Source organism: Mobula birostris, chromosome 9, assembly GCF_030028105.1.
Source record: "Mobula birostris isolate sMobBir1 chromosome 9, sMobBir1.hap1, whole genome shotgun sequence".
Classification (NCBI taxonomy): Eukaryota; Metazoa; Chordata; class Chondrichthyes; order Myliobatiformes; family Myliobatidae; genus Mobula; species Mobula birostris.
Genome location: NC_092378.1, coordinates 56,947,439 through 56,973,781, shown reverse-complemented (window position 1 = coordinate 56,973,781; position 26,343 = coordinate 56,947,439). Strand labels below are relative to the sequence as shown.

The 26,343-nt window shown below is 41.9% G+C and overlaps 1 protein-coding gene across 2 annotated transcripts in view; it reads left to right on the top strand.

Annotated features, from left to right (window-relative positions):
• The window catches only part of LOC140202786 (A disintegrin and metalloproteinase with thrombospondin motifs 20-like), a 618,104-nt gene that overhangs the window by 51,405 nt on the left and 540,356 nt on the right, over nucleotides 1–26,343 (top strand). For both annotated transcript variants that reach the window (XM_072268124.1, XM_072268123.1), the window contains exon 3: nucleotides 4,660–4,825. In XM_072268124.1, coding sequence (XP_072124225.1) covers nucleotides 4,660–4,825 — 166 coding nt within the window. The remainder of the gene's footprint in view (nucleotides 1–4,659; nucleotides 4,826–26,343) is intronic.

Below are 26,343 nucleotides of genomic sequence, written 5' to 3'. Positions count from 1 at the left end.
GTGTGCCTCAGGAATCTGTTCTGGGAACCCTACTCTTCGTGATTCTAATAAATGACCTGGATGGGAAGGTGGAGAGATGGATTAGTAAATTTGCTGATGACACAAAGGTTGGGGGTGTTGTGGAGGACTGTCAAAGGTTACACCAGGACATTGATAGGATGCAAAACTGGGCTGAGAAGTGGCTGATGGAGTTTAACCCAGATAAGTGTGAAGTGTTTCATCTTGATAGGACAAATATGATGGCAGAATGTAATATTAATGCTAAGACTCTTGGCAGTGAGGATCAGAGGGATCTTGGGGTCCGAGTCCATAGAACACCCAAAGCTGCTGTGCAGGTTGACTCTGTGGTTAAGAAGGCATATGATGTGTTGGCTTTCATCAACTGTGGGATTGAGTTCAAGAGCCGAGAGGTAATGTTACAGCTATTTAGGACCCTGGTCAGACCCCACTTGGAGTATTGTGCTCATTTTTGGTCACTTCACTACAGGGAGAACGTTGAAACTATAGAAAGGATGCAGAGGAGATTTACCAGGATGTTGCCTGGATTGAGGAGCATGCCTTATGAGAATAGATTGAGTGAACTTGGCCTTTTCTCCTTGGAGCAGTGACGGATGAGAGGTGGCCTGATAGAGATGTATTAGATTATGAGAGGCATTGATCGTGGGGATAGTCAGAGGCTTTTTCCTAGGGCTGAAATGGCTAACACGGGAGGGCACAGTTTTAAGGTGTTTGGAAGTAGGTACAGAGGAGATGTTGGGGTAAGTTTTTTTACACAGAGAGTGGTGGGTGCGTGGAATGGGCTACCAGCGACCGTGGTGGAGGTGGACACACTAGTGTCTTTTAAGAGACTCTTGGATAGGTACACAGAGCTTAGAAAAATAGAGGGCTATGGGCAACCCTAAGTAATTTCTGAAGTAAGTACATCTTTGGCACAACATTGTGGCCCAAAAGGCCTGCATTGTGCTGTAGGTTTTCTATGCTTCTATGATCCGTGAAGGCAAAGTCATTGGGTATATTTAAAGTGGAGCTTGATCGTTTCTTGATTAGTAAGGATGTCAAAGTTACGGGGAGAAGGCAGGAGAATGGGCTTGAGAGGGATAATAAATCAGCCATAATGGAATGGTAGAGTAGACTCAATGGGCTGATTGACCTCATTCTGCTCCTTTCTCTTGTGGCTTTAAATGTACCAGCCACATAAGGGTTTAAAACAAAGCAGCATCTTTTTCGGCTGATCAGTACCAGGCTTATTATCACTGATACGTGTTGTGAAATGTGTTGTTTTGCAGTAAGGCTACTGTGCAAGGTATGAAATTTACTATATGTTACAAGAAATAAATAAAATTAATAGTGCAAAAGTGGTCATGATCATGGGTTCACGGACCTTTCAGAAATCTGATGGCAGAGGGTAGAAGTTATTCCTAACACACTGTGTATATCTTGATGTTCCTGTACCTCTTCCTTGAGGAGACGGATGGTGAGGGTCCTTAATACTGAATGCTGCCTTCCTGATGCACTGCCTCAAAGGCATGGGAAATTGACACTCTGATGGAGCTGGCTGAGTCCATAGCCGTCAGCCGCCGCTTGTCATCCCACACAAAAAAGACTCAATACCAGGTGATGATTCAATCAGTCACCATAAATCTGCAGACACCTGCAAGAGTCTTTGGTGACATTCCAAAAATCCTCAAACTCCTAGTGAGGTATAGCCACTGTGTTCCTTCTTCACGATTACATCATTGGGATGTAAGGCCCAGAATAGACTCTCTGAGATGTTGACACCCAGGAACTTGAAGCTGCTTGAAGTTATCTGTGTGCAGTTATAATTTGGTAACATATAGAGTAGAGAACAGGGAGGAAGAGACTGGGTGATTTCCATTTCTAGAACTTAAAGAAGTGTTGAATGTCTGCTGGAGTTCGAAAATGCTACTTGTCAAGTAATTTCGCAACCTGAAAAATAACATATTGCACCTCTATAGAAGTTGACGTAATTACTGACCCTGAAGTTTGTGGTGCATTCTTTACGCTTCTGAGGTTGTGGACTACAGAGTCACACAGCAAGGGAACAAGCTCTCCAATCCATTGTGTCCATCCTAGCCACTGTAACTATCTATACTAACCTCACTTTATACTCTGCCTCTAGGGATTTTAATGTGTGTCGATAATTTTGAGATAATCTCTTCCTCAAGCAGTATGTTCTAGATCTCAGAACTTCAATAATTAATTACAAATCTCCTCCTCTTACATTAAACCTCTCATTAGAGATACCATGTCTGAGGAAAAGGTGAGTGTTCCTTGCACTTTCCTGTCTGGGCCCCTCATGATATTATAGATCTAATTAAGGTGCCAAGGAAAACAAACTCAGTCTCTCCTCATAACTGAATTGTTCCTTCCTAGGCAACATCCTCTGCACCTTCCGTGGTATAATCACTTGAAGTATTTCAGCCAGTCCTGTACAAAAATATTTCTGAAACCCAGAAATACTTCAATCTGTTTAGAGATGATATGTTGCATTTTCCTGCAGCTTAGAAATGAACTTTATTAGTTTTGGCTGGCTTTCTTAGACAAAAACACTGTATGATTAAGTGATTTAACCTTTAAATTATTTGTTACCAGTTTTCCAGAAGCAATTAGGAGAAAACCACACAAAGCACATTGAAGTATTGAACTTAAAGGAATGAATGCTTTGTCGTGGGTTGTTTAAAAACTTGCAGTGTTAATCAAGTAACTGTCACTGCCTTTGTTTTCTAAGTGGAAATACAGGAATGAATTTGATGTCCTACATACAGAATGGATCAGAGTCTGGTATATCATCACTCACATAGGTTGTGAAATTTATTGTTTTGTGCCAGCAGTACACTGCAAGAGGTAAAAATGACTATAAACTACATAAGTAAGAACATATGTAAGTAAGTAAATAAATAAGACTTGATGAATAGATGGATAAATAAACAGCACAAAAATGGGATAGTGAGATAGTGATCATCTGGGTGAAAGTGGGAATGGAACCAATTTACTGAGAGATCCTAGTGACTGGAGTTTGTAGTGGGAATATCGTTAGTTCAGTGAGAGTCTTCTCACCACCAGCCTAGCAAGGTCTTGGTCCTTGTTTGAATAGTTTTTTTTATTTTTTCATTTATAGAGATATAGTGTGGAATAGGTTCTCCCGGCCCTTCAAGACACGCTGCCCAGCAATCCCTCGATTTAATCTAAGCCTAATCACGGGACAATTTACAATGGCCAACTAACCGATCAACCGGTACATCTTTGGTCTGTGGGAGCAAGCTGGAGCACCCAGAGGAAATCTGTGTGGTCACAGGGAGAACGTACAAACTCCTTACAGGCAGCACTGATTTTGTGATGAGGATTTCTGCCAAATGACTTGCACAGGCAATGAACATAATCTACTGTGACATGTTCCCAGAGGTCCTTGTGACTTTGCGTGCAGAGATTGCCTGAGTGATTTTGTTTTATTGTTTTATTTATTGTACTACAATGCAGAATAAGCCCTTTCTGGCCCTTCGAGCCATGCCGCCCAGCAATGTTCTGATTTAATCCTAGCCTAATCACAAGACAATTTACAATGACCAATTAACCTACCAACCAGTGTATCTTCGGACTGTCAGAAGAAACATGAGCACCTGGAGGAAACCCACATGTTCATGGGGAGAATGTACAAACTTGGACAGGCCCTTCCTTGGCGATATTGGGGACAGGAAGAACATCAGTATGTGATGGCTGACTGCTCAGCATGATCTGGGTGCTCTGATCTTGACTGGTATCCGTAATCAGATCTGGCTCTGCCTCCCAGATGCATTTCTTCTCTCCTTCCCCAGTTTAAAGTGCAGTGAATCGATCTTAGCCCCATCATCATTCCATTGCAGTAACTGCTTCTCGGTGATTCGCTGTTGTTTCCCAGTGTGAGCTGCACCAGATAACACTAACTTGTTGACTTCCTCAGATAAGGCGGAAGGAGAAGAGAAGCAGCGCACTGCGCGTGCGCAGCCCTCCGATGAAAAATGATATCATAATCTGTTAAATGGGGTCCATGGACAATTCTGATTTGATGAAGATGGACGTGAAAGCACAGAGGAACAGCTGGAAAAATTTCTGAAACGCTCCTTTGCTGCTGTCGTTACTGCGCGGTCGGGAATCTTTCAGAGGGTAGGCCTCAAAATCCCTGGCTTTGCCTGCTGTTGGCAACTGAGAAGGAGGTCGAATCATTCAGATAGAGGTGGCGCTCAGTACTCGGTGTCGGAGAGCTGATCAGAGCTCGAAGGTTTTGGATGACTCAGAGTTGGACCATGGTCGGGTATGGCAGGGAGAGTTTTTCTTCCTTCTCTCCGTCTGTGTGAGATGTGGGACATTTGAGTGACTTTGAACTTTTACTGTGGTCATGGACTTCTTCATCAAGTTATGGTATTGTTGCACTGTTGTAACTGTATGTTATAATTATGTGGTTTTGTTAGTTTTTTTTCAGTCTTGGTCTGTCCTGTATTTTGTGATATCACACCGGAGGAAATATTGTATCACCTCTTAATGCATGCATTACTAAATGACAATAAAAGAGGACTGTGTGACTTCATAATCTAATATATACTCAGCAATTTTAATGATCCATGATTGGTTTTAAATATTAATTCTTATTGCCGTCTGTGACAGATGGGCACTTTTCAAACTGCCGATGGACAATATTTTTTGGAACCTCTCCTGAAGCCAGATGGAGACCAGTATGAAGACGAGCACAATAAACCCCATCTCATTTACCAGCATGAACCACTGGATAATAACCCCCTGAGGAAATCTTCTCATCCTTGTGCATCTTTAGGTAAGTGAGGAATAATTTCATATACTTTAATGTAAGAAGAAATGTATGTATTTCATGTTATTTCTCTAGTTTTTCTGTATTTGGACATTTGGGTGTTGCCTGGTCACTCTGTATCCTTGCTAATATGGTCATGTTGCCTTCTATCTGAATATCTGAAGAGACTGCTCCTCAAGTTCTGGCTGCACTTCAGCCTCCAGCTCCTGATCTTTGGTCACCCTTTGGGAAGGTGATGGGGGAGGGGGCGGAAATCCCCTAGTTTGTTTGCTGTTGGGCCTGGCCAAAGTGGTCATTCACATGTCCAGGCAGGAGGGCAGTTGAAGATTCTGCCAAAGCTAATTGTCTTCCCCTCTTCTAGGGTTACATATGCACCCGTGTGACCGTTGGAGAAGGAGCACACTGTGTCTATGGGTAGAGAGGGGAATTTCCAGCAATGGTGGACACCACAGGACTTGCATTACATTCTGGATGGAGATGGTCATGTTAGAATTTGAAACTATAAACAATGAGTCATGGAACACTGCATCATAAAAATAGGCCATTTGGCCCATCTAGTCTGTGCCATACTCTTATTCTGCCTAGTCCCATTGCCTTGCACCTGGACCATTGTCCTCCATACCTCTTCTACCCATGTACTTACCCAAACTAATCTGAAATGTTCCAGTCCAACCTGCATCCATTAGTTCTGCTGCAGCTCATTTCACATTTGCACAACCCGCTGATTGAAGATGTTCGCCCTCATATTCCCCTGAAATATTTCACCTTCTACCTCTCATAACCTCTCATTCTAGACCCACCCTACCTCAGTGGAAAAAGCCTGCTTGCATTTACCCTATCTATACCACTCATGATTTTGTATACCTCTATCAAATCTCCTCTCTTTCTCCAATGCACCATGGAGTAAAGTCCAAACCTATTCAATACTTCCCTCTAACTCCAGTTCAACTCCTGGCAACATCCTTGTAAATTGTGAATCTCCTGGTCAGTTTGCTCCTGGGCCTGGCCAAGGTTGTCATTCATGGCTCTGACAGGAGGGAAGTTGAGGGCTCTGTCCATGCCGGCTGGGGTAATGTCCATGCTGGTATGTTCCTGGAGAAGAAGCATTAAGTGTCCATGGGTACAACGAGGGATTTCCAGGACTGGTGGGTGAAACAGGGCCTTGGGTACGTTCTGGTTAGAGACTTTCAGATTATAATTTGATACTGTAAATAGATCGTGTCACGAAGCACTGTACCATTCTAATCCTGTGATACTGTAATCACTGAATAGACCTCCTATGAGAAAGGAAGAATGTGGGCATGTTTAGTCACATTTCACCTTGGAGTCACTCTTGTGAGCAAGCAGAAGGGTCTGCCTTGGAGACTCTAAACACTTCCTGACTGAGACATTGGCTGAGTTCTGTGCTCCCAGCCGATTACAGTCTGAGGGCCTCCATCTTTATAACTTCACCGTTTGATTCAGTGGGATTGCCCACAGTTTCAGAGGTGGCAAAACCATGACATATGTGGTGTGCCCAAGAAAGATGCCACATGCAAAACTTTTGCTGGGATGTGGCATGCAGTGCCATCCCTTGATTCTTTAAGCACCACCTATAATAAAAAGGTATATAAAGATCAACTTTACTGCCAAATGACGTAGCGAATGATTTTTTACAACCTGAGAGCAGTGAGGTGTTTTCACAAGAAACATGTCATGGCCAGCTAGATGGTTGCAAGTACATGTCGTTGGATGATAGTTTTGAAACTCTGGCAGATCTGGTGCACACATCAGTATATGGTAAACAGTTACAATAACAATACTATATTAAAATGATGCTATTTTTCAACTGTTTTTAAAAGATTAATATTAGTAATTTTTGAACAGGTTTTCTAAGATGAATCATTTGTTTCAATCTGTCTCTATTATAATTTTATTAATAATAAAATAATGAATATACATAAATAAGCAACAGGACTGAAGGTTCTTCATTAAAAATGTCGATAATTATTATTACTAATTCACTAATCAATGATAATCCCTGCTCAAATTTACCATGGCATATGAGGGAATTTTTTAGAAAATGATCACCAGTTTGGGCACACAGCTCTTAAAAAGGTTTGCCAGTGCTAGCCTGCACCTCACTCCACAATTGTTATACCCAGTATATATAGGTCTCCTCGTCGTGCATGATGTTAAGAATACTTATCAGTGTTATTCTGAGTGTGAGAATGGTTTGTTAAAGTAAATGCTGGCTTCTGTCTGAATAGCGTATGAGACTTGTTTCTTGCTAAGTGTTTGATCCCTTGTCCCAAGCTGCGCCTTGGCATGAGAGGACAGTATGTAACGTTGGTTATCTCAGACATATTTACAGGTGGCTTGGATGCAGGTGAGTTTTTCTCTTCAGAGAGAGATCACAGACCTATGTAATAATTGAACAGCCTTTTAAATTTAATCTACTAACAGATTACACTGAGCAAGTACAGAGTATTTATGGACAGTTATTTATTGACTTTGGCTTTGGAATTGTACTAACCTGCAAATGCTGAGTTAAGTGTTTTGATGTATGTTCTGTTTGACTGTAAACATGACCCACAAGTATATATCTCGATGGGTTTTGAATGGGATGGCAGTGAAACCACACTGTGAGCAATGCTTCAGATGTTGGTGCCACTGTTTCAAGAATCATGCTTTGATCCTGTACTTGGGAGCAGTTGCCACGGAGTTTCCACATTCTTCCTGTGACTGTGAGGGCTTTTACTGGGCACTGCAGTTCCCTCCTCTTTTCAAAGATGTAGTGGTAAGTTAAACAATTATTACAAATCACTTCTTCATGTGGTTAGTTGGGAGAGGAGTCAAGGGAAATATGAGGGAATGTGGAAGAAAGTACATTACAGGGATATTGGAAGAGGGTAATGGGGCTGATGAGATTGCTTTGGTGGAGCATAATGTACTGGGTGGGCACAGGAGTACATTCAGACAGAGACTCATTCCACCGAGATGCAGCACAGAGCGTCATAGGAAGTCATTCCTGCCTGTGGCTATCAAACTTTACAACTCCTCCCTTGGAGGGTCAGACACCCTGAGCCAATAGGCTGGTCCTGGACTTATTTCCTGGCATAATTTACATATTACTATTTAATTATTTATGGTTTTATACTGCTATATCTATACTCTATTCTTGGTTGGTGCAACTGTAACGAAACCCAATTCCCCTCGGGATCAATAAAATATGACTATGACTATGACTATGGAGCCAGCATGGAGCCAAATCGGCTGAATGGCCTCAAGTATTGTTATTTAGTAAGACATTTGTCAATGCTACAGTGAACAATATACTTCAAGCAAGATATTTTGCTGTTGGAGTTTGATTAATTAGTATTAAGAACAGTTGTGTTTTAGTTGTAAATATCAAATACCCTCCCTGAGTATACAATACTGCGCAAAAGTTGTAGGCACATATGTATAGCTAGGGTGCCTAAGACTTCAGTACTCTAATAATTTGATATATTGCACTGTACTGCTGCTTCAAAACAAAAACAAATTTCATGACACGTGAGTGATGTAACCTACTGAACGTTGAAAGGACTAGATAGGGTGGATGTGGAGAGGATGTTTCCTATGGTGGGGATATCCAGAGCTAGAGGCCACAGCCTCAGAATTGAAGGGGTGACCTTTTAGAAGAGAGGTAAGGAGGAATTTTTTTAGCCAGAGAGTAGTAAATCTGTGGAATGCTCTGCCACAGTTCGTGGATATATTTAAGGCGGAAGTTGATAGTTTCCTGATCAGTCAGGGCATCAAAGGATATGGCAAGAAGGCAGGTGTATGGGGTTGATTGGGATCCGGGATCTGCCATGATGGGATGACAGAGCAGATTCGATGGACCAAATTGCCTAATTCTGCTCCTATGTCATGGTCTTATGATAAACCAGATTCTGATATGGGCCTCTACTCTAGATTGAGAATGGGAAGGGGGCAGAGGGAGGGAAACCATGGTTGGGAAAAGGAGGAGGGAAAAGGAGGAGGGAAAGAGGAGGAAGAGAGGGGGGAGCAAGAAGCACCTGAGAGACTTCCTGTAATGATCGATAAACCAATTGTTTGGAATCAAATGACCTTGCATGGCATCTCAGGGCTGGGTGTGTCTGCATCCGTGCCAGCCCCTGATCCTAACAGTCCTCTGCCACTGTCCCACACCCTTCCTGTGGCGATTCATCCTCACCATTCCCAAAATCCTTTGCTTCCACCAGATTTACATATTCGCTTTCCGCTCCACATTGATAAATACAGTACTGTGTCAAGGTCTCAGGCACGCTAGCTATATACATATGCCTAAGTCTTTTGCACAGTACTGTACATGAGGAAACATTAGAATAAGTGTACAAAGAAGCATACACAAATGATTGATGGGTTTTTGTGGTTATATTTCAAATGAGAACAATTTTATTGATGGGATTTAGGTACCTTCAGGCAGGATAACAAAAATCTGCCAATCTGGATTTCACCAAATATAGAATATCATTCATAGTAAAACTGAGCACACTGGTCACATTCTGTGTGCAAATGATTCTTTGTCCCTTTGTGAACATCAAGAAGTGAACACAGTAGAAAGTTTCAAGCAACCTCCCTGACTGAAGTGATCAGTGTAAATTGTAAAAGTAGTCAGACAATCTCTGAAACTCCTGATGGAGAAGGCGTGATGATATCAGGGAAAGAATGAATGGGAATTCGTGAGTTGCCAATGAAACAATTGCATGGAAGCATTGAACTGGAGGTGCACTTGGACTGAGATCAAAGACTGTCAGCATTTTCAAGAGCAGCTAAGGAGAAAAACCTGCAATGTGCTTTGCCAGGACAGGAGAGTGTTGAAAAACCATCCAACAAACTATGGTAAGTGCCTTCTCTTTGATATTGTGAAATAATTTTACATTTCAGATCAATAGATACAAAGTTATGTCTATAGTATCTGAGGAAACTGTGACTCATTGTTAAACAATATAAAATTCTATGCAGTTGTGAAGGATACAAAAAACATAATTATAATTGGTTTAAATCCATTAAATTGGTTAATTTCTTCAACTTAGAGTGACTTCAAAGGTTCAAAGTTTTAAAGGTCCAATTTAATTTCGGAGAAAAATATACAATATACATCCTGAAATGCCTTTTCTTCACAAACATCCACAAAAACAGAGAAGTGCCCCAAAGAGTGAACGACAGTTAAATGTGAGTTCCTCCCCAGCTCCCCCCACCAGCAAAAATATTGTGCTTCGATACCGTCACCGAGCCCAAGCATGTGCTAAGCAATAGCAAAGACACAGACCAAAGTCTTCGCATTTCACCCGACACTCGACAAACCACAGGTTCTCCCTTTCCATGGCAAGGGAGAGGGAGGTGTCCCCCATTTTCACAGCAAGCAGGAAACATAACAACAAACTGCTGGTTTACGATGTTAAAAGTCTGTTTTGTCGCTTTTTTCAACTTGTGAACTCATTTGGTTTTGGAGCAAATACTGAATTGCAAGCAGTAAGAGGGCCAATAAAAAATTGCATCAAACACATGAGTCAAAAACATCAACTAATGTCTCCATGCACAAGGAATGAGAAAAGCCAACTGATGAAACTAGAACACAGAACATTACAACACAGTACAGGCCCTTCAGCCCAAATTGTTGTGCTAACCGTTCAACCCTTGGTAATATCAAACTAACCCATTCCTCCTACATAGTTCTCCATTTTCCTACCATCCATGTACCTATTAAGAGTTTCTTAAATGCCCCTTATGTATCGTCCAATACCACCACCTGTCGCAGGATGCTCCGGTCATTCACTACTCTCTGTGTAAAGACATTATCTCAGCCATCCCCTCTATACTTTCCTCCAATCACCTTAACGTTATGCTCTGTTGTATTAACCATTTCTACCCTGGGAAAATATCTGTCTATCCACTCAATCTATGCCTTTTAAACTAGTTTGCAGAAATCCTCTGGGTGGGGAAATATACTGATTCAACTTTCAGGGCAGTAGTATGATTGCAGCTGCAAACTACTGGATTTAAGATGGAACACTTCATGTTCCGCACATTAGTGAGTTTTAAAGGATTTTCCTGGGTTCCTGATCTGCTGCAGGTAAGATTGTCTGCACATTTCAAATGACAGTTTTAGTCATCTGTCCTTGAATCTTACATCCCAAAAACAGGCAGTGTAGTCCATCTTAGCCAAACTATCCATGATACCTATCACTTTAATCCCATTTGCCCACATTAGGCCCATATCCGTTGAAATCATAAGACCATAAGACATAGGAGCAGGATTAAGCCATTAGGCCCATCTGGTTTGTTCTGCCATTCCATCATGTCTGAGGCTGGTCATGGCTAAAATCAACTTCTACCTCAGTATGGACCTGAACCCACTGCAGTTTGCCTATCATCACAATATGCCTACGGCAGACAAATTTCAATGGCATTTCATACGACCTTAGATCACCTGGATCATACAAACATTTATGTCAGGAAACTGTTCATTGACTATACCTCACCATTTAAAACCATCGTTCCTACACTCCCAGTCAAAAAGCTACAGAACCTGGGCCTCTGTACCTCCTTCTGCCATTGGATCCTTGACTTCCTAACTGGACCACAATCTGTGTGGATTGGTAATAACATCTCCTCCTCACTGACAATCAGTGCTGGTGCCCCTCAGGGGTCTGTGCTTAGTCTACTGCTGTACTTTCTCTATACCCATGACTGTGTGGTTAGGCATAGCTCAAATTCCATCTATAAATTTGCTGATGATACCACCATCGTTGGTAGAACCTCAGACGGAGGTGAGAGGGAGTACAGGAGTGAGATATGCCAGCTAGTTGAGTGGTGTCACAACAGCAACCTTGCACTCAAGGTCAGTAAGACCAAAGAGTTGATTGTGGACTTTGGAAAAAGTAAGACGAGAGAACACAAACCATCCTTATAGAGGGATCAGAGGTGCGGAGAGGCGCAGTTTCAAGTTCCTGGGTGTCAATATCTCTGAGGATCTAATCTGGTCCCAACATATCGATGCAGCTACAAAGAAAGCAAGGCAACGACTATATTTCATTAGGAGTTTGAGGAGATTTAGTTTGTCACTGAAAACACTCAAAACCTTCTACAGATGTGCTGTGGAGAGCATTTTAATAGGCTGCATCACCATCTGGTATGGGTGGGGGGTGTGGTTACTGCACAGGATCAAAAGAAGCAACAGAAAGTTGTAAAATTAGTCAGCTCCATCATACTAACCACAGTTGTATCTAAGACATCTTCAATGAGCGGTGCCTCAGAAAGTTGACGTCCATAATCCCCCTTCTTATTGTTATTATCAGGAAGGAGGTACAGAAGCCTGAAGGCACACATTCAGTGATTCAGGAACAGCTTCTTCCCCTCTGCCACCCAATTTATAAATGGACATTGAACCTTGAACACTGCCTAACATTTTAATTATTTCTGTTTTTGCACTACTATATTTAATTTAACTTTTTTATATATAGTCACTATAATTCATTTAAAAAAATATTTATCATTATTGCATTGTACTGCTGCCACTAAGTTAATAAAGTTCAGGACATATGACGGTGAAATTAAACCTGATTCTGATTGTGATTTATTATCCCTCTCAACCCTATTTCTGCCTTCTTCCTGTAACATTTGACACCCTTACTAATCAAGAACCTATTAACCTCTGCTTTAAATATACCTAACATCTGTGGCAAGGAATTCCACAGTTTTACCACTGCCTGGCTGAAGAAATTTCTCCTAGTCTCTGTTCTAAATGGATATCTTTCTATTCTCATCCCAGACTCCCATCATAGGAAACATCCTCTCCTTAACCTCTAGGCTTTTCAATAGCACCCCCCCCCCACCCAATGCATGAAAAATATTCTCTGAATGTGGCTACACAGGGTGAAAGGGTGGTAAAGAGGGCATGCAACATATTTGCTTTTATTAGGCATGGAATTGAGTTTGAGTCAAGAAGTTATCGTCCCGCTTTATAAATCTCTGGTTAGGCTGCATCTGGAGCACTTCATTCAATTCTGGTCATCACATTCCAGGAAGGATGTGAAGGCTTTGGGAAAGGTGAAGAAGGATGCTGACTGGATTGAAAGGCCTCCAGGATGCTGACTGCATTAGAGGGCCTGTACTAAGAGGAAAGTTTGGACAAACTTTGGTTGTTTTTTCTTGAGTGGCAGAGGTTTATAAGATTAAGAGAGTCATAGATTAGGCAGCCAATATATTTTTTTCTCCCCAGGGTTGAAATGTCTAATTACAAAGGGTTTTAATTTAAGGTGAGAAGAGGTCATTTCAAAGGAGATTTTCAGGGCAAGTTTTTTTACTCAGTTAGAAGTGAGGATCTGGAATGTGCTGCCTGGGGTGGTGGTGGAGGCAATATAACAGGGGCATTCAAGAGGCTCTTCGATAGGCAATGGATGTGCAGGAAATGGAAGGATATGGACATTGTGTAGGCAGGAGAGATTAGCTTAGTTGAAAATTTGACTACTAATTTACTAATTTAATTAGTTTGGTACAACATTGTGCACATTATTATATGGTACTGTTCTATGACTAGCCTATTTATGCAACCCATTTATCTCCTTAGCTCCTATGTTCCAGTGAAAATAATCACAAGCTATTCAATGTCTCCTTATGATTAGAGTCCTCCATTCCAGGGAGCATCCTTTTGAATCTCTTCTGCACTCTCTCCATTGTTACCACACCCTTCCTATAGTCTGGTTTCCATACATGTACATAATACTTCAAGTGTGATCTAACCAATGTTTTGAACAGCTTCAGCATGGCATGCCAGCTCCTGTGCACTATCAAAGCAAGTTTTATTTACAACCATATCTATCTGTGATGGCACTTTCAAGAAATTATGAATCTGTATCCCCAGGTCCCTCTTTTCTACCACACTCCTCAGTGGTCTACCACTCACCGTGGATGACCCATCCTGCTTGGTCCTCCCAAAGTGCAACATCTCACATTTGTCTGCATTAATCTTCATCTGCAGTTTTTCAGCCCATTAGACCAGCTGGTCCTGATCCTGCTGCAAGTTTTGATAGTCTTCCTTGCTGTATTCTACACCTCCAATCTTTGTTTCATCTGCAAATTTGCCAACCCAATTTACCACATTATCATCTAGGTCATTGATACAGATGACAAACAACAATGGACCCAGCACCGATCACTGCAGCACACCACTAGTCACAAGCCTCCAGTCAAAGAGGCAACTATCTACAACCATACTTTGTCTTCTTCTATAATGCCAATGTCTAATCCAACTTACTGCCTTATCTTGAATGGCAAGCGACTGAACCTTCTTGACCAATGCCCCATGTGGGACCTTGTCAAGGGCATTACTAAAGACAACATCCACTGCCTTGCCTTCATCAACTTGCCTGGTATCTTCCTCAAAAAACTGTATAAGATTGGCTAGTCATGACTTCCACACACTAAAGCCATGTTGACTATCACGAATCAGTGCCTATCTATCCAAATTCTTACAAATATGGTCCGTTAGAATACCTTGCAATATTATATGGTTATATGGTTATATATGGTCCGTTAAAATACCTCGCAATAACTTCCCCACCACTGATGCCAGGCTCACCAGTCAATAATTTCCTGGCTTATTCTTAAACAACAAAACAATGTTAGCTATCCTCCAATTCTCTGGAACCTTACCGGTGGCTTATTATGCTTTAGATATCTATGTTACTGCCCCTGCAGTTTCTGAACCAGCCTTCCATACTCTCCGAGGGAACACCTTGTCAGGCCCTGGGGATTTATCCATCCTAATTTGCCTTAAGACAGCAAGCACCTCCTCCTCTGCAATCTGTATAAGGTCTATTATGTTGCTGCAGCATTGCTTCACATCTATTGACTCTGAGTGAATACAACAAAAAATCTATTTAAGATCTCCCCCATCTTTTGCAGCTTCACACAAAATTAACACTCTGATCTTTTAGAGGACCAATTTTGTTCCTTGCTGTCCTTTTGCTCTTAATATATCAGTAGAAGTCTGAGGATTCTCTTTTACCTTGTCTGCTAGAGCAACCTCTTGTCTTCTTTTAGCTCTCCAGATTTCCTTCTTAAGTTTTCTTGCACTCCTTATACTCCTCAAGTACCTCATTTGTTCTTGCCAGCCTATACCTGCTCTGCACCTGCTTCTTCTTCTTAACAAGCACCTCAATATTTCTTGAAAACCAACGTTCCCTGAACCTGTTATGCTTGCCTTCTATTCTGACAAGAACATACAAACACTGTACTCTCAAAATTTCACATTTGAAGGCCTCCCATTTGCCAGAAAGCACCTGTCCCTAATTACAATTGCCAGATCTTTCTGATACCATCAAATTTGGCCTTACTCCAATTTAGAATCTCAACCTGAGGACCAGACTTATCTTTTTCCATAATTACCTTGAAACTAATGGCATTATGATCAGCAGTTATGTTGAAGTTCTATAGGACGTTGGAGAAGCCTAATTTGGAGTATTGTGTGCAGTTTTGGTCACCTGCCTTCAAGAAAGATGTAACAAAGTTGAAAGAGTACAGAGAAAGTTCATAACTATGTTGCCGGGTTTGGAAGGCCTGAGTCAAATAAGTTAGGACCTTATTCCTTGGAATGTAAAAGATTCAGGGGAGATTTGTTAGAGGTATACAAAATTATGAAGGGTACAGATAGGGCAAATGCAATCAGGCTTTTTCCAATGAGGTTGGGTGGGACTACAACTACGGGTCTTGGGTTAAGAGTAAACAGTTAAGTGTTTAAGGGGAACATGAGGGAAATTTTTTCACCCAGAAGGTCATGAAAGGCTAGTGCAAGTGGTGCATGTGAGCTTGGTTTCAACATTTAAGAGAAGTTTGGATAGGTACATAGATGGGAAGGGTATGCAGGTCGATAGGACTAGGCAGTTTATTAAATGGTTCAGAATGAACTGGATCGGCCAAAGGGCCTGTTCTGTGTTGTATTTTTCTATGACTCTAGATGCAAAGTGTTCCCCTACATAAACTTCTGTCACCTACCCTGTCTCATTCCCTATTGGGAGATCTAGTATCACAAATTCAATGTGACATTGAACTTTTTGCAAAAGCAGTCTAATCTTTTGCAGGAGTCTGGAAAATTGCCATCACAACGAAATGCATGGACCCTCCAACAGTCATGCCACAGGAAATATATTGATATACTGATCCACTGACAAATCTTGAGCAGATATCCCTGACAATATCTTGTATCCATTCAGTTACAAGGAATGGAATGTGAAGTTGGAGGAGATGCACAACAAGCTACTGATGCTGAAGCACTGAGCTTAGGCACACCTGGCAGTGAACATTTTGTGCTGAGAGGAGGGACAATCTGATGAGTAACTGTAGCTGTGTTTCAGAAAGTTTTCTTCTGAGGCTGTCTCTGCTGATCACATACAACAATAAACTAGAAACCAATCCATGGAGACTGGCAATTCTTCCACACCACTCAAAAAGAGAGTTTTGTCAACCTGAGTCTTGTGTATTGGGTATGCCCATATCAAGATAATAGAGACGGAGATTTATTTAGAGATCTAGGACCAGAGGACACAGCCTCAGAATAGAAGGACATCCCTTTAGAAAAGAGCTGAGGAGGAATTTCTATAGTCAGAGTGTGGTGAATCTGTGGAAATTGTTGCCACAATTGGCTTTGTAGGCCAACTCATTGGGTATATGTAATGCTGAGCTTTATAGGCTGCTCTAGGCGGTGGATCTAAGGACTTAATCTGGTTTGGAATGCTGTCATTTTCTTCTATTGTGTACATGATGTGTGTTTTTTTTCCTCTTTTTCAGTGCAGTGGTTATGGTTTTTTTAAATTGGGTTCTTCAGGTTTCTTGGTTTGTGGCTGTCTGTAAGCAAACAAGGCGCATGGTGAACAAACTTGTATAATTTATACAATCCTTGATAATAAGTGTACTTTGAACCTTTGGATCTTGATTAGTAAGGGCATCAAAGGTTACAGGAAGAAGGGAGGAGAATAGGGTTGAGAGGGGTAATAAATCAGTCAGGATTGAATGGCAGAGCAGACTCGATGGATCAAATGGCTTAATTCTGCTCCAATGTCTCACGGTCTGAAGGCCTTATACTGGGCCTATGAGCCTGTGATGCCATGTGACCAATTACCTTCTATCCCATGCACCTTTGGAATGTGGGAGGAAACTAGCACCTGGAGGATACTGATGTGGTCACGGGGAGAACGTACAAACTCCTTACAGGCAGCAGCGGGAATTGAAGCCGCATTGCTGGTACTGTAATAATGTTACACTAACAACTATGATGCCATGCAGAATTGATTTGTTGATAGTTTTCTTTCAGATAACATTGCTCTGAAGGGCGATATATAAATACAAGTTTTGGTAACAATAACTCTAATTGTTGGCAACTGATTTTTTTCCCACATCGAACAGTTAAATAATATAATTTGTAAATATATATTATTACACATTTATAAGTAACTGCTAATAGTGCAGACATGTTATATTCATTCATATTGTACATGGCACACTGGGATAACTCATTCCAGATTCACTTTACAACAGCATGACATCAATTCTTTCCTTTACCTTCAATCAGCATCAGTCTGTGGGGGGTTTAAAAGAGTTCCAGCAAGTTATTGCCATCTCTGATTTGTACTAACCATATGAGGTATGGCAGTCAAAGAGAAGGATGCTGTTTAGCAGAGCTAACAAAGGGCAGAGGGATCGATGACTAGACAGACACAACTGTTTTATTGGTCCTTTAGTATGCTTTGAATCAGAATCGGAATCAGGTTTATTATCGCCAGCATGTGATGTAAAATTTATTAACTTAACAAGCAGTTCAATGCAATACATAACCTAGAAGAGAAAAAATATAAATAAAATAATGATAATAATAATAAATAAACAAGTAAATCAATTACAGTATACATATATTGAATAGATTTTAAAAATGTGCAAGAAAACAGAAATACTATACATCAAAAAAAGTTAGGTAGTGTCCAAGGGTTCAATGTCCATTTAGGAATCAGATGGAGAAGGCAGAAGCTGTTCCTGAATTGCTGAGTGTGTGCCTTCAGGCTTCTGTATCTCCCACCTGATGGTAGCAGTGTGAAAAGGGCATGCCCTGGGTGCTGGAGGTCCTTAATAATGGACGCTACCTTTCCAAGACACTGCTCCCTGAAGATGTCCTGGGTACTTTGTAAGCTAGTGCCCAAGATGGAGCTGACTAGATTTACAACCTTCTGCAGTTTCTTTTGGTCCTGTGCAGTAGCCTCCCCATACCAGACAGTGATGCAGCCTGTCAGAATGCTCTCCATGGTACAACTATAGAAGTTTTTGAGTGTATTTGTTGACATGCCAAATCTCTTCAAACTCCTAATGAAGAATAGCCACTGTCTTGCCTTCTTTATAACTATGTCGATATATTGGGACCAGGTTAGTTCCTTAGAGATCTTGACACCCCGGGACTTGAAGCTGCTCATTCTCGCCACTCCTCACCCCTCTATGAGGATTGGTATGTGTTACTTCAACTTACCCTTCCTGGAGTCCACAATCAGCTCTATCGTCTTACTGACATTGAGTGCCAGGTTGTTGCTGTGGCACCACTCCACTAGTTGGCATATCTCACTCCTGTACACCCTCTCGTCACCTTCTGAGATTCTACCAACAATGGTTGTATCATCAGCAAATTTATAGATGGTATTTGAGCTATGCCTACCCTCACAGTCATGTGTATATAGAGAGTAGATCAGTGAGCTGAGCACACACCCCTGAGGTGTGCCGGTGTTGATCGTCAACGAGGAGGATATGCTTGTTGTAAATAGGGTGACAGACAGAACACTTGAAGCCACAATCAAAGAACAAATTTTACACAAAATGAGCTCCAATTACCAATGTAGATGTCCTGCATCAGTGGATCCAGACCATTTTTCAAAGGGTCATTTTTCATTCATCAACTTCGAGGTAAAGTGGCAAGAGGCAATATAGCTTTGAAATGTAAAGGAAAGATCTCCTCTCTTTGCGGTTAAAAAAAATGACTTTCTAGGCCTTGTTTTGTAGGATGTGATTATGCAATCCACCTGACTATCTGACTTTGTCTGTATAATGATGTTTGTCTGAAGATGAGGTCCCTATATTCCCCATTATTTATAGAAAACTAAATAATGAGCATGATGTAAGCTGAAGGAGATAACAAAGTGTTTCATGCCTACCCACATACAATACACTTTAGTGAGACAAATTGTAAGTAACATGTTCCAAGGTTCCTTTTATTCTAAACAGTTTTATTGATAAACCATTAATTTGTAAGTAATTATTAATTTCATTAATTAGCTTTGAAGGGCAGAGCCATACAGCACAGAAACAGGCCATTTGGCCCACCATATCTAAGCTGACCATCAAATACCCGTCAAACTAAGCCCATTTTCCAGCATGTGGGCCATCCATCGCCTTCTCTACCTCAGTGATTAAAGTACTTGTCCAGACACTCATTGAATGTTACGAGAGTCTCTGCATCCACCACCTACTCAGGCAGTGCATTCCAGATTCTAATCGCTCCTTGGGTGACAAAGAACTTCCTAAGGTCCCAAGTAAACCTTTTGCCTGCTATCCTAAAACATGTAGCTTTTGACACTTCTGTTGTGTGGAAAGAATTTTACTATCTATTGCAACAATGTCCTGTGTACTCCTTTCATGATCCTCTCTCCATGCATCTCTGCTTCAGGAACACAAGTTCAGTCTATTCAGTCTCTCTTCAGTGATTTGTCTTCACCCCATCTGCTTTAAATGTTGAAAGGCCTATAGTACCATCCCAGCAAAGTGATCCACTTTCCATCAAACCTGCAGACAAGGGGGTGCTGTTGTACTCTGGCGGACTGACCTCAACCTTGCTAAGGCCAGGCGGCAGCAATCAGACACCTCCCCTTTCATACCCCTTGAACAGAACCCTACTTTGGGGCATCATGCCACTTGTCTCCAATACCATCAACAACCTCATCAGCTGGAGATCACCCATTCACTGCCACCATCCTCAGTTTCCTTATCTCACACTGCTCATTTTTGTCTCCAACCCAAAATCCATAAACCTGACTGTCCAGGTAGGCCCTATGTTTCTGCCTGTTCCTGACCCACATAACTTGTGCATGAACACCTCAACTCCATTTTGTCCCCCTTGGTTCAGTCCCTTCCCAGCCACATCCACGACACTTCACATGTTCTCGATCTCATCAATCATTTTCAGTTCTCTGCCCCTGATTGCCTCATTTTCATTATGTTCAGTCCCCATACACGTCTCTCCTCCATCCGGAAGGTACTAAAACTCTTTGCTTCCTTCCAGATAACATATCTAATCAGCTCTTCTCCACCACCACGCTCCTCCATCTGGCAGACCTGGCCCTCACACTCAGTAACTTCTGTTTTGACTCCTTCCACCTTCTCCAAGTCAAAAGTGTAGCTATGGGCACTCACATGGGCCCTACCTATGTCTGCCTTTTAGTTGGCCAATTAAACAGTCCATGTTTCACAGGGAGTGCTCCCCAAATCTTTCTGAGCTACATTGACAACTGCATCATTGCTCCCATTCTGAGTTTATCAATTTAACCAATTTTGCTTCCAACTTCCACCCTGCCCTCAAATTTACCTGGTCAATCTTTGACACCTCTCTCCTCTTTCTTAATCCCTCTGTCTCTGTCTCTTGAGACAGACTGTCTAGTGGATGGAGCTTCAAGGTAGGGATGCCTTTCTCCAAGGAGGTTGAGTTTTAGTGAGACCACACCCAGAGCATGGTGTACAGATTGGTTACTCTAGTTAAGGAGGAATACACTTGTCTTGAAAGCAATTAACCAGACCAGATGTTCAGAATAATGTGACTGCAGTAAAACAATATTTGATTTGGTGGAACTATGCATTTAGAGAAACACATGTGATTTGATTGAAACATGCAGAATTCTGAGAGGTATATTTTATTTCAATATTTATTCCATTACATACACAAAGTGCAATCAATACATGCCTTTCTTTAAATTAATGGTCCCACCAAATCAATGCATTGTTTTACAATGTGTCAATGCGTTCAAGGCCTATTGCTAGGGTCCTCATCCAAGGTCCTCAATCATCATCATCTGCAAGACCAGAATCGATACTGAAAATCAAAGCCTGAAAGTCAATTGGAGGACTGGAGCGAAGTCCGAAAGTTTTATTAGAGTTCTGGATCGGAGCACAAAGGCCAATCGGAGGACTGGATCAAAGTCTAAGGGCTGATTGGAGGACTGGTTCAAAGCCTAAGGGCTGATTGGAGGACTGGATCGAAGCCTAAAGGCTGATTGGAGGACGGGATTGAAGCCTAAAGGCTGATTGGAGGACTGGATCAAAGCCTAACAATCAATCAGAAGTTCATTTGATTGAGCTGGAGCCGAAGCCTGTGAAACTCCACAAGTCCACTGGGGAAGTCATATGCTAGTGTCTGTGAATCCAGAAGCCTGCTGGAGGTCTGTCCAGGGGTTAGAGGACTGTGTGTTTGCATATGAGGTGGGGTGGAATGGGGCTTGTCTTGCTATTGTTGCTTTGTTACTTGGTTTGTTCTGTTTTACTGTGTTTGTTCTGCCAAGCATTGTGGGCATACTATGTTGGCGCTGGTATGTCTGGCAAGCTGCTCCCAGCACATCCTTGGGTGTGTTGGTTCTTAAAGCAAATGACAATTTTAACTGTATGTTTTGATATACAGTACATGCAATAAATCTGAACCTGAATCTCTTTCCACCTTAAACAATATACCCATGAAGTGTTGGAGAGGCAGGCCATCTCAGAAGATTCTGAGGCAAAGAGGTTGATTCCATACTTCTTTAAGTTCCACCTTTGACTGCAGTAGGAACACACTCCGCATACTTTTCTGCAGATGGTTCAATATTCTTTGGATCCAACTTGCTTTCGGGACACTGTTGAGAAAGAAGAACTTCTGGAAGTTCACCTTACAATAAACAAGCATCTAGATGAAGGGTCTCATCCAAAGTTTCGACTGCCCTTTTCTTCCACAGATGCTGCCTGGCCTGCTGGGTGCCTCTGGCATCCAGATTCCAGCATCTCCATTCTCTTGGGTCTCCCTGATGCTCTACTTAATTGCTTTTCACCAGTGCTTCAGGGAGTCAAAGAGGATCTTCATGGTTTTCCATGCTGTGTAATCCCTCTATATTTCCTCAATGTTCTCTGGATCACAGCTGAAAACTTAATTTCCACATGCCCCTCCTAGTGGTGGGAGTTGTCAAATGGCAGCCACAGTTGGAATGTATGGAAATAGCAGAGCAGACTTGATTGGCAAAATGGTCTAATTCTGCTCCTATATCTTATGCTCTTAGGGTATACACTGGTTAGTTGGAGCAGGAGCGCAGTGTTTCTGAAATGTTGTATTCACCACAAGGTGAAACACCACCAGCCATGTTTGTGGGAGACATAACACCAGTTGTCCCTGAACATGTTGAGAATCCGTGAGACCACCATTATTCGGGACATTTACAGCAGCAGTGAGTAAAAAGGGCGCAGAAGGACTCTAGCCACCCCAACCACAAACTGTTTCAGCTGCTTCCATCAGGCAAACAGTATGGCAGCATTCAGGCCAGGACCAACAGGCTCCGGGACAGCTTCTTTCACCAGGCCATCACATTTATCAATACACATTGATCTGATTGCATATCTGACTGTACATATATCTATATAAAACAATTTTATTTACAACCATAGTGTTTGGGCAATATCGTCCCATATTTCCCTTCCTTACTGCTTGTACTTAGCAGCGGAGATACAACATGAAGATTTTTGCTCTCTCATGTTGTGAGATGGATGTAAGAAATAAAATTCTAATTCTAATGACCGATTATTGTGGAGGGGTGGTAGGTCACACTCACAGAAACATCAGACCACCCTAAACTTTGCCAGGTATTCCAAGGTGAGCAAACACTGTTCAGTGCCTTTCACGCCATGCACGTTAAATCAGCTTTCATATCCACAACCCGACGGCCTGATATTCAAAGTTAGATTACTGTCATTTGTCCTGAGCCCACATGCCATGTTGTTTTTGTGCTGAGATATGGACACTATTCTCCCACAGGCTCTGGGCCCTTGTGGTGAATCTGCTGGCGTTGCCTTGGAGACCAAGCTGGATCTCTATGACTGCTAATGTCTCCAGTTGTTTCTGGTCTGCACAGATGTTCTGGAAGTCCTGGAGCTGGGTTGTTTTGGGATCTGCGCTGGTCTCAGTTGCTTAGAACTGGGGTATGTTATATCTTGTGGAGATGGGCTGTGCCAGCCCCAGATCAGAATAGTCTTAATCTTACTGAATGATAGAGCAAACCCATGTGGCCATTGGCCAACTCTTGTCCTTATTCCCTATTGTTGAGTGATGGGTACAATACTTTGCTTGGGATAGAACATAAATAGCAAATATCTGCATAAGTCAGGAGCTGCCCTGGTTAGAGCTTGAGTGGAAAGACATTGAAAAAAATCAAAGCAGGTCTTCAAAAGGGCGGAAGTGCAGCAAAAATTTAACAATAGAAATAGATTTAAAACCCAACTCAGAATGTGAGACACTCTAACAACGGGTTCCGACAGAAGTCAGGTGGAAGTTTGATCCGTCTGAGGGGTGCAGTCATAGGGGTGGGTTTGTGGATCAAACAGAATGCTTTCAGTTTTGCTGACCTTTCGTTGAAGATGCTGGTGGAGTGACAAAGGGTTGGTGCTGATTTGAAGACTTCTCTCAGCATGGGTGTAACTGCAAAATGCTCGAGACAGTAAATAGAAGTGGAAAGTTCAATAACTTGATTGTAAGTGTTGTGACTGACCAAATCTGAGCCACACAAAAGCTGTGACAGGGAAATATAAAAATCTTTATTTACACAGCAAACCTGCAGGACAGAGAGCTCAAGAAAATCCCACTCTCCTGACACAATGTTTTGAACCCTTTACACAGAAAAATAACAATAAATGATTGACAAGAGTTTCAATAGTAAGAATGAGGTACTCTGCCACAGGCCAGAGTGAGGGTAAGAATAGGATGACTTGGCAGATGAATGTGTGGCTGAGAAACTGATGCAGGGGGGCAGGGTTTCAGATTTCTGGATCATTGGGATCTCTTCTGGGAAAGGTATGACTTGTACAAAAGGGACAGGTTACACCTGGGGACCAATAACTTTGCAAGTGGGTTCGGTAAATCTTTTGGGAGGGTTTAAACTAATTTGGCAGGGGGAAACTGAGTGATAGGGCAGACGATGAGGCAGTTAGTACACAAGCAGAGGCAGTGTGTAGTGACGCTGTCAGGATGGACAGGCAGATGATAGGGCAAAATTGGAATCAGTGGGATGAGTTGCAGTCTAAACAGGGGGACAAAATTGAATAGGGTGACAAATACAAGACAGAAGGTGTTATAAGTGAATGTACACAGTGTATGGAATAAGGTAAATGATATTGTAGTACAGTTAGAGATTGGCATGTATGATGTTGTGGGCATCACAGAGTTGCGGTTAAAAGTAGATTATAGTTGGGAGTTTTAACAGCCAAGGATACACTTTGTACCAAAAGGACAGGCAGGTATGTAGAGGGGGTGGCATGGCTCTGATGGTAAAAAAAACAAAATCTAATCCTTTGAAAGACATGGCATGGGATGAAAAACTTAGGGTTGTGGTAGGTAGAGTGAAGGGTAGGGGTACTGCAAAGGTAAAAAGACCTGATGGAAGTTATATACAGATCTCCAAACAGTAGCCAGGATGTGGGCTACAAATTACAATGGGAGATAGAAAATGCATGTCCAAAGGGCAATATTATGATAGACATGGTGGAATTCAATATGCAGTTAGATTGCGAAAATCAGGTTGGTGCTAAATTTGGATCTTGAGAGAGAGTTTGCAGAACGCCAACAAGATGGCTTTTTAGAGCAGCATGTTGTTGAGCCCACAAGAGAACAGGTATTCTGGACTGGGTTTTGTGTAATGAACTGGATTTGATTCTGGAGCTTAAGGTAGAGGAAACATTTGGAGAAGTAATCATAATATGATAGAATTCACGCTGCAGTTTGAGAGGGATATGCTCAAGTCAGATGCATCAGAACTACAGTGGAGAAAAGGGAATTACGGAGGCATGAGAGAGGAGCTGGCCAAAATTGATTGCAAAGGGACACTAGCAGGGATAACAGCAGACCAGTAATGGTTGGAGTTTCTGCGAGCAATTTGGAAGGTGCAGGATAGATACATCCCAAAGAAGATTAAGTATTCTAAAGGCAGGATGACACAACCATAGTTAATTAGAAACTATGTCAAAGGTAACATAAAAGCAAAAGAGAGGGCAAGTAATAAAGCAAAAATTAGTAGAAAATTTGAGGATTGGGAAGCTCTTAAAAACCAACAGATGGCAACTCAAAAAGCCATAAGGAAGGAAAAGATGAAATATGAAGGTAAGCTGGCCAGTAATATTGCAGAAGATACCGATGTTGTTTTCAGATATATAAAGAGTAAAAGAGAGGCTAGAGTAGATATTGGACCATTGGAAAATGATGTTGGAGAGATAATAATGGGGGTCAAGGAAATGGCAGATGAACTGAGTAACTACTTTGCATCAGTCTTTGCTGTGGAAGACACTTACAATATGCTGGAGATTCAAGAGTGTCAGGGGGCAGATGTGAGTGGAATTACAAGGGAGAAGGTGTGTGCTTGGGAAGCTGAATGATTGAAAGGTAAATAAGTGAGCCAGATGGACTACACCCCATGGTTCTGAAATAGGTAGCTGAAGAGATTGTGGAAGCATTAGCGATGATCTTTCAAGAGTCACTAGATTCTGACATGATTCCGGAGGACTGGCAAATTGCAAATGTCACTCTTCAAGAAGGGAGAGAAGCAGACAAAAGAAAATTATAGGCCATTTCGACTGACCTCAGTGGTTGGGAAAATGTTGGAATTGATTGTTGAAGATAAGTTTTCAGGGTACTTGGAGGCGTGTGATAAAGTGGGCCAAAGTTATCATGGTTTCCTTGAGGGAAAATCTTGCCTGACAAATCTGTTGGAATTATTTGAGGAAATAACAAGCAAGAGAGATAAAAGAAAGTCAGTGGATTTTGGGAACTTGGATTTTCAGAAGGCCTTTAACAAGGTGCTGCACATGAGGCTGCTTAGCAAGCTTGGCTGCCAGTGACGAGGGATGTTCCTCAGAGGTTACTGTTGGGATCATTTCTTTTCAAATTTTATGTCAATGATTTGGATAACGGAATTGATGACTTCCAGGCTAAGTTTGCAGATGATACAAAGATAGGTGGAGGGGCAGATAGCGTTGAGGAAACAAGGAAGCGGCAGAAGGACTTAGACAGATGAGAAGCATTGGAATATTCTAAGCAGTTTTGGACTCCCATCTAAGAAAGGATGTGCTGATATTGGAGAAGGTTCAAAGGAGGCTCAAGAAAATGATTCCAGGACTGAAACACTTATCACATAAGGAGCTTTTGATGGCTCTGGACCTGTACTTGCTGGAATTTAGAGGAATGGTGGGGGAGG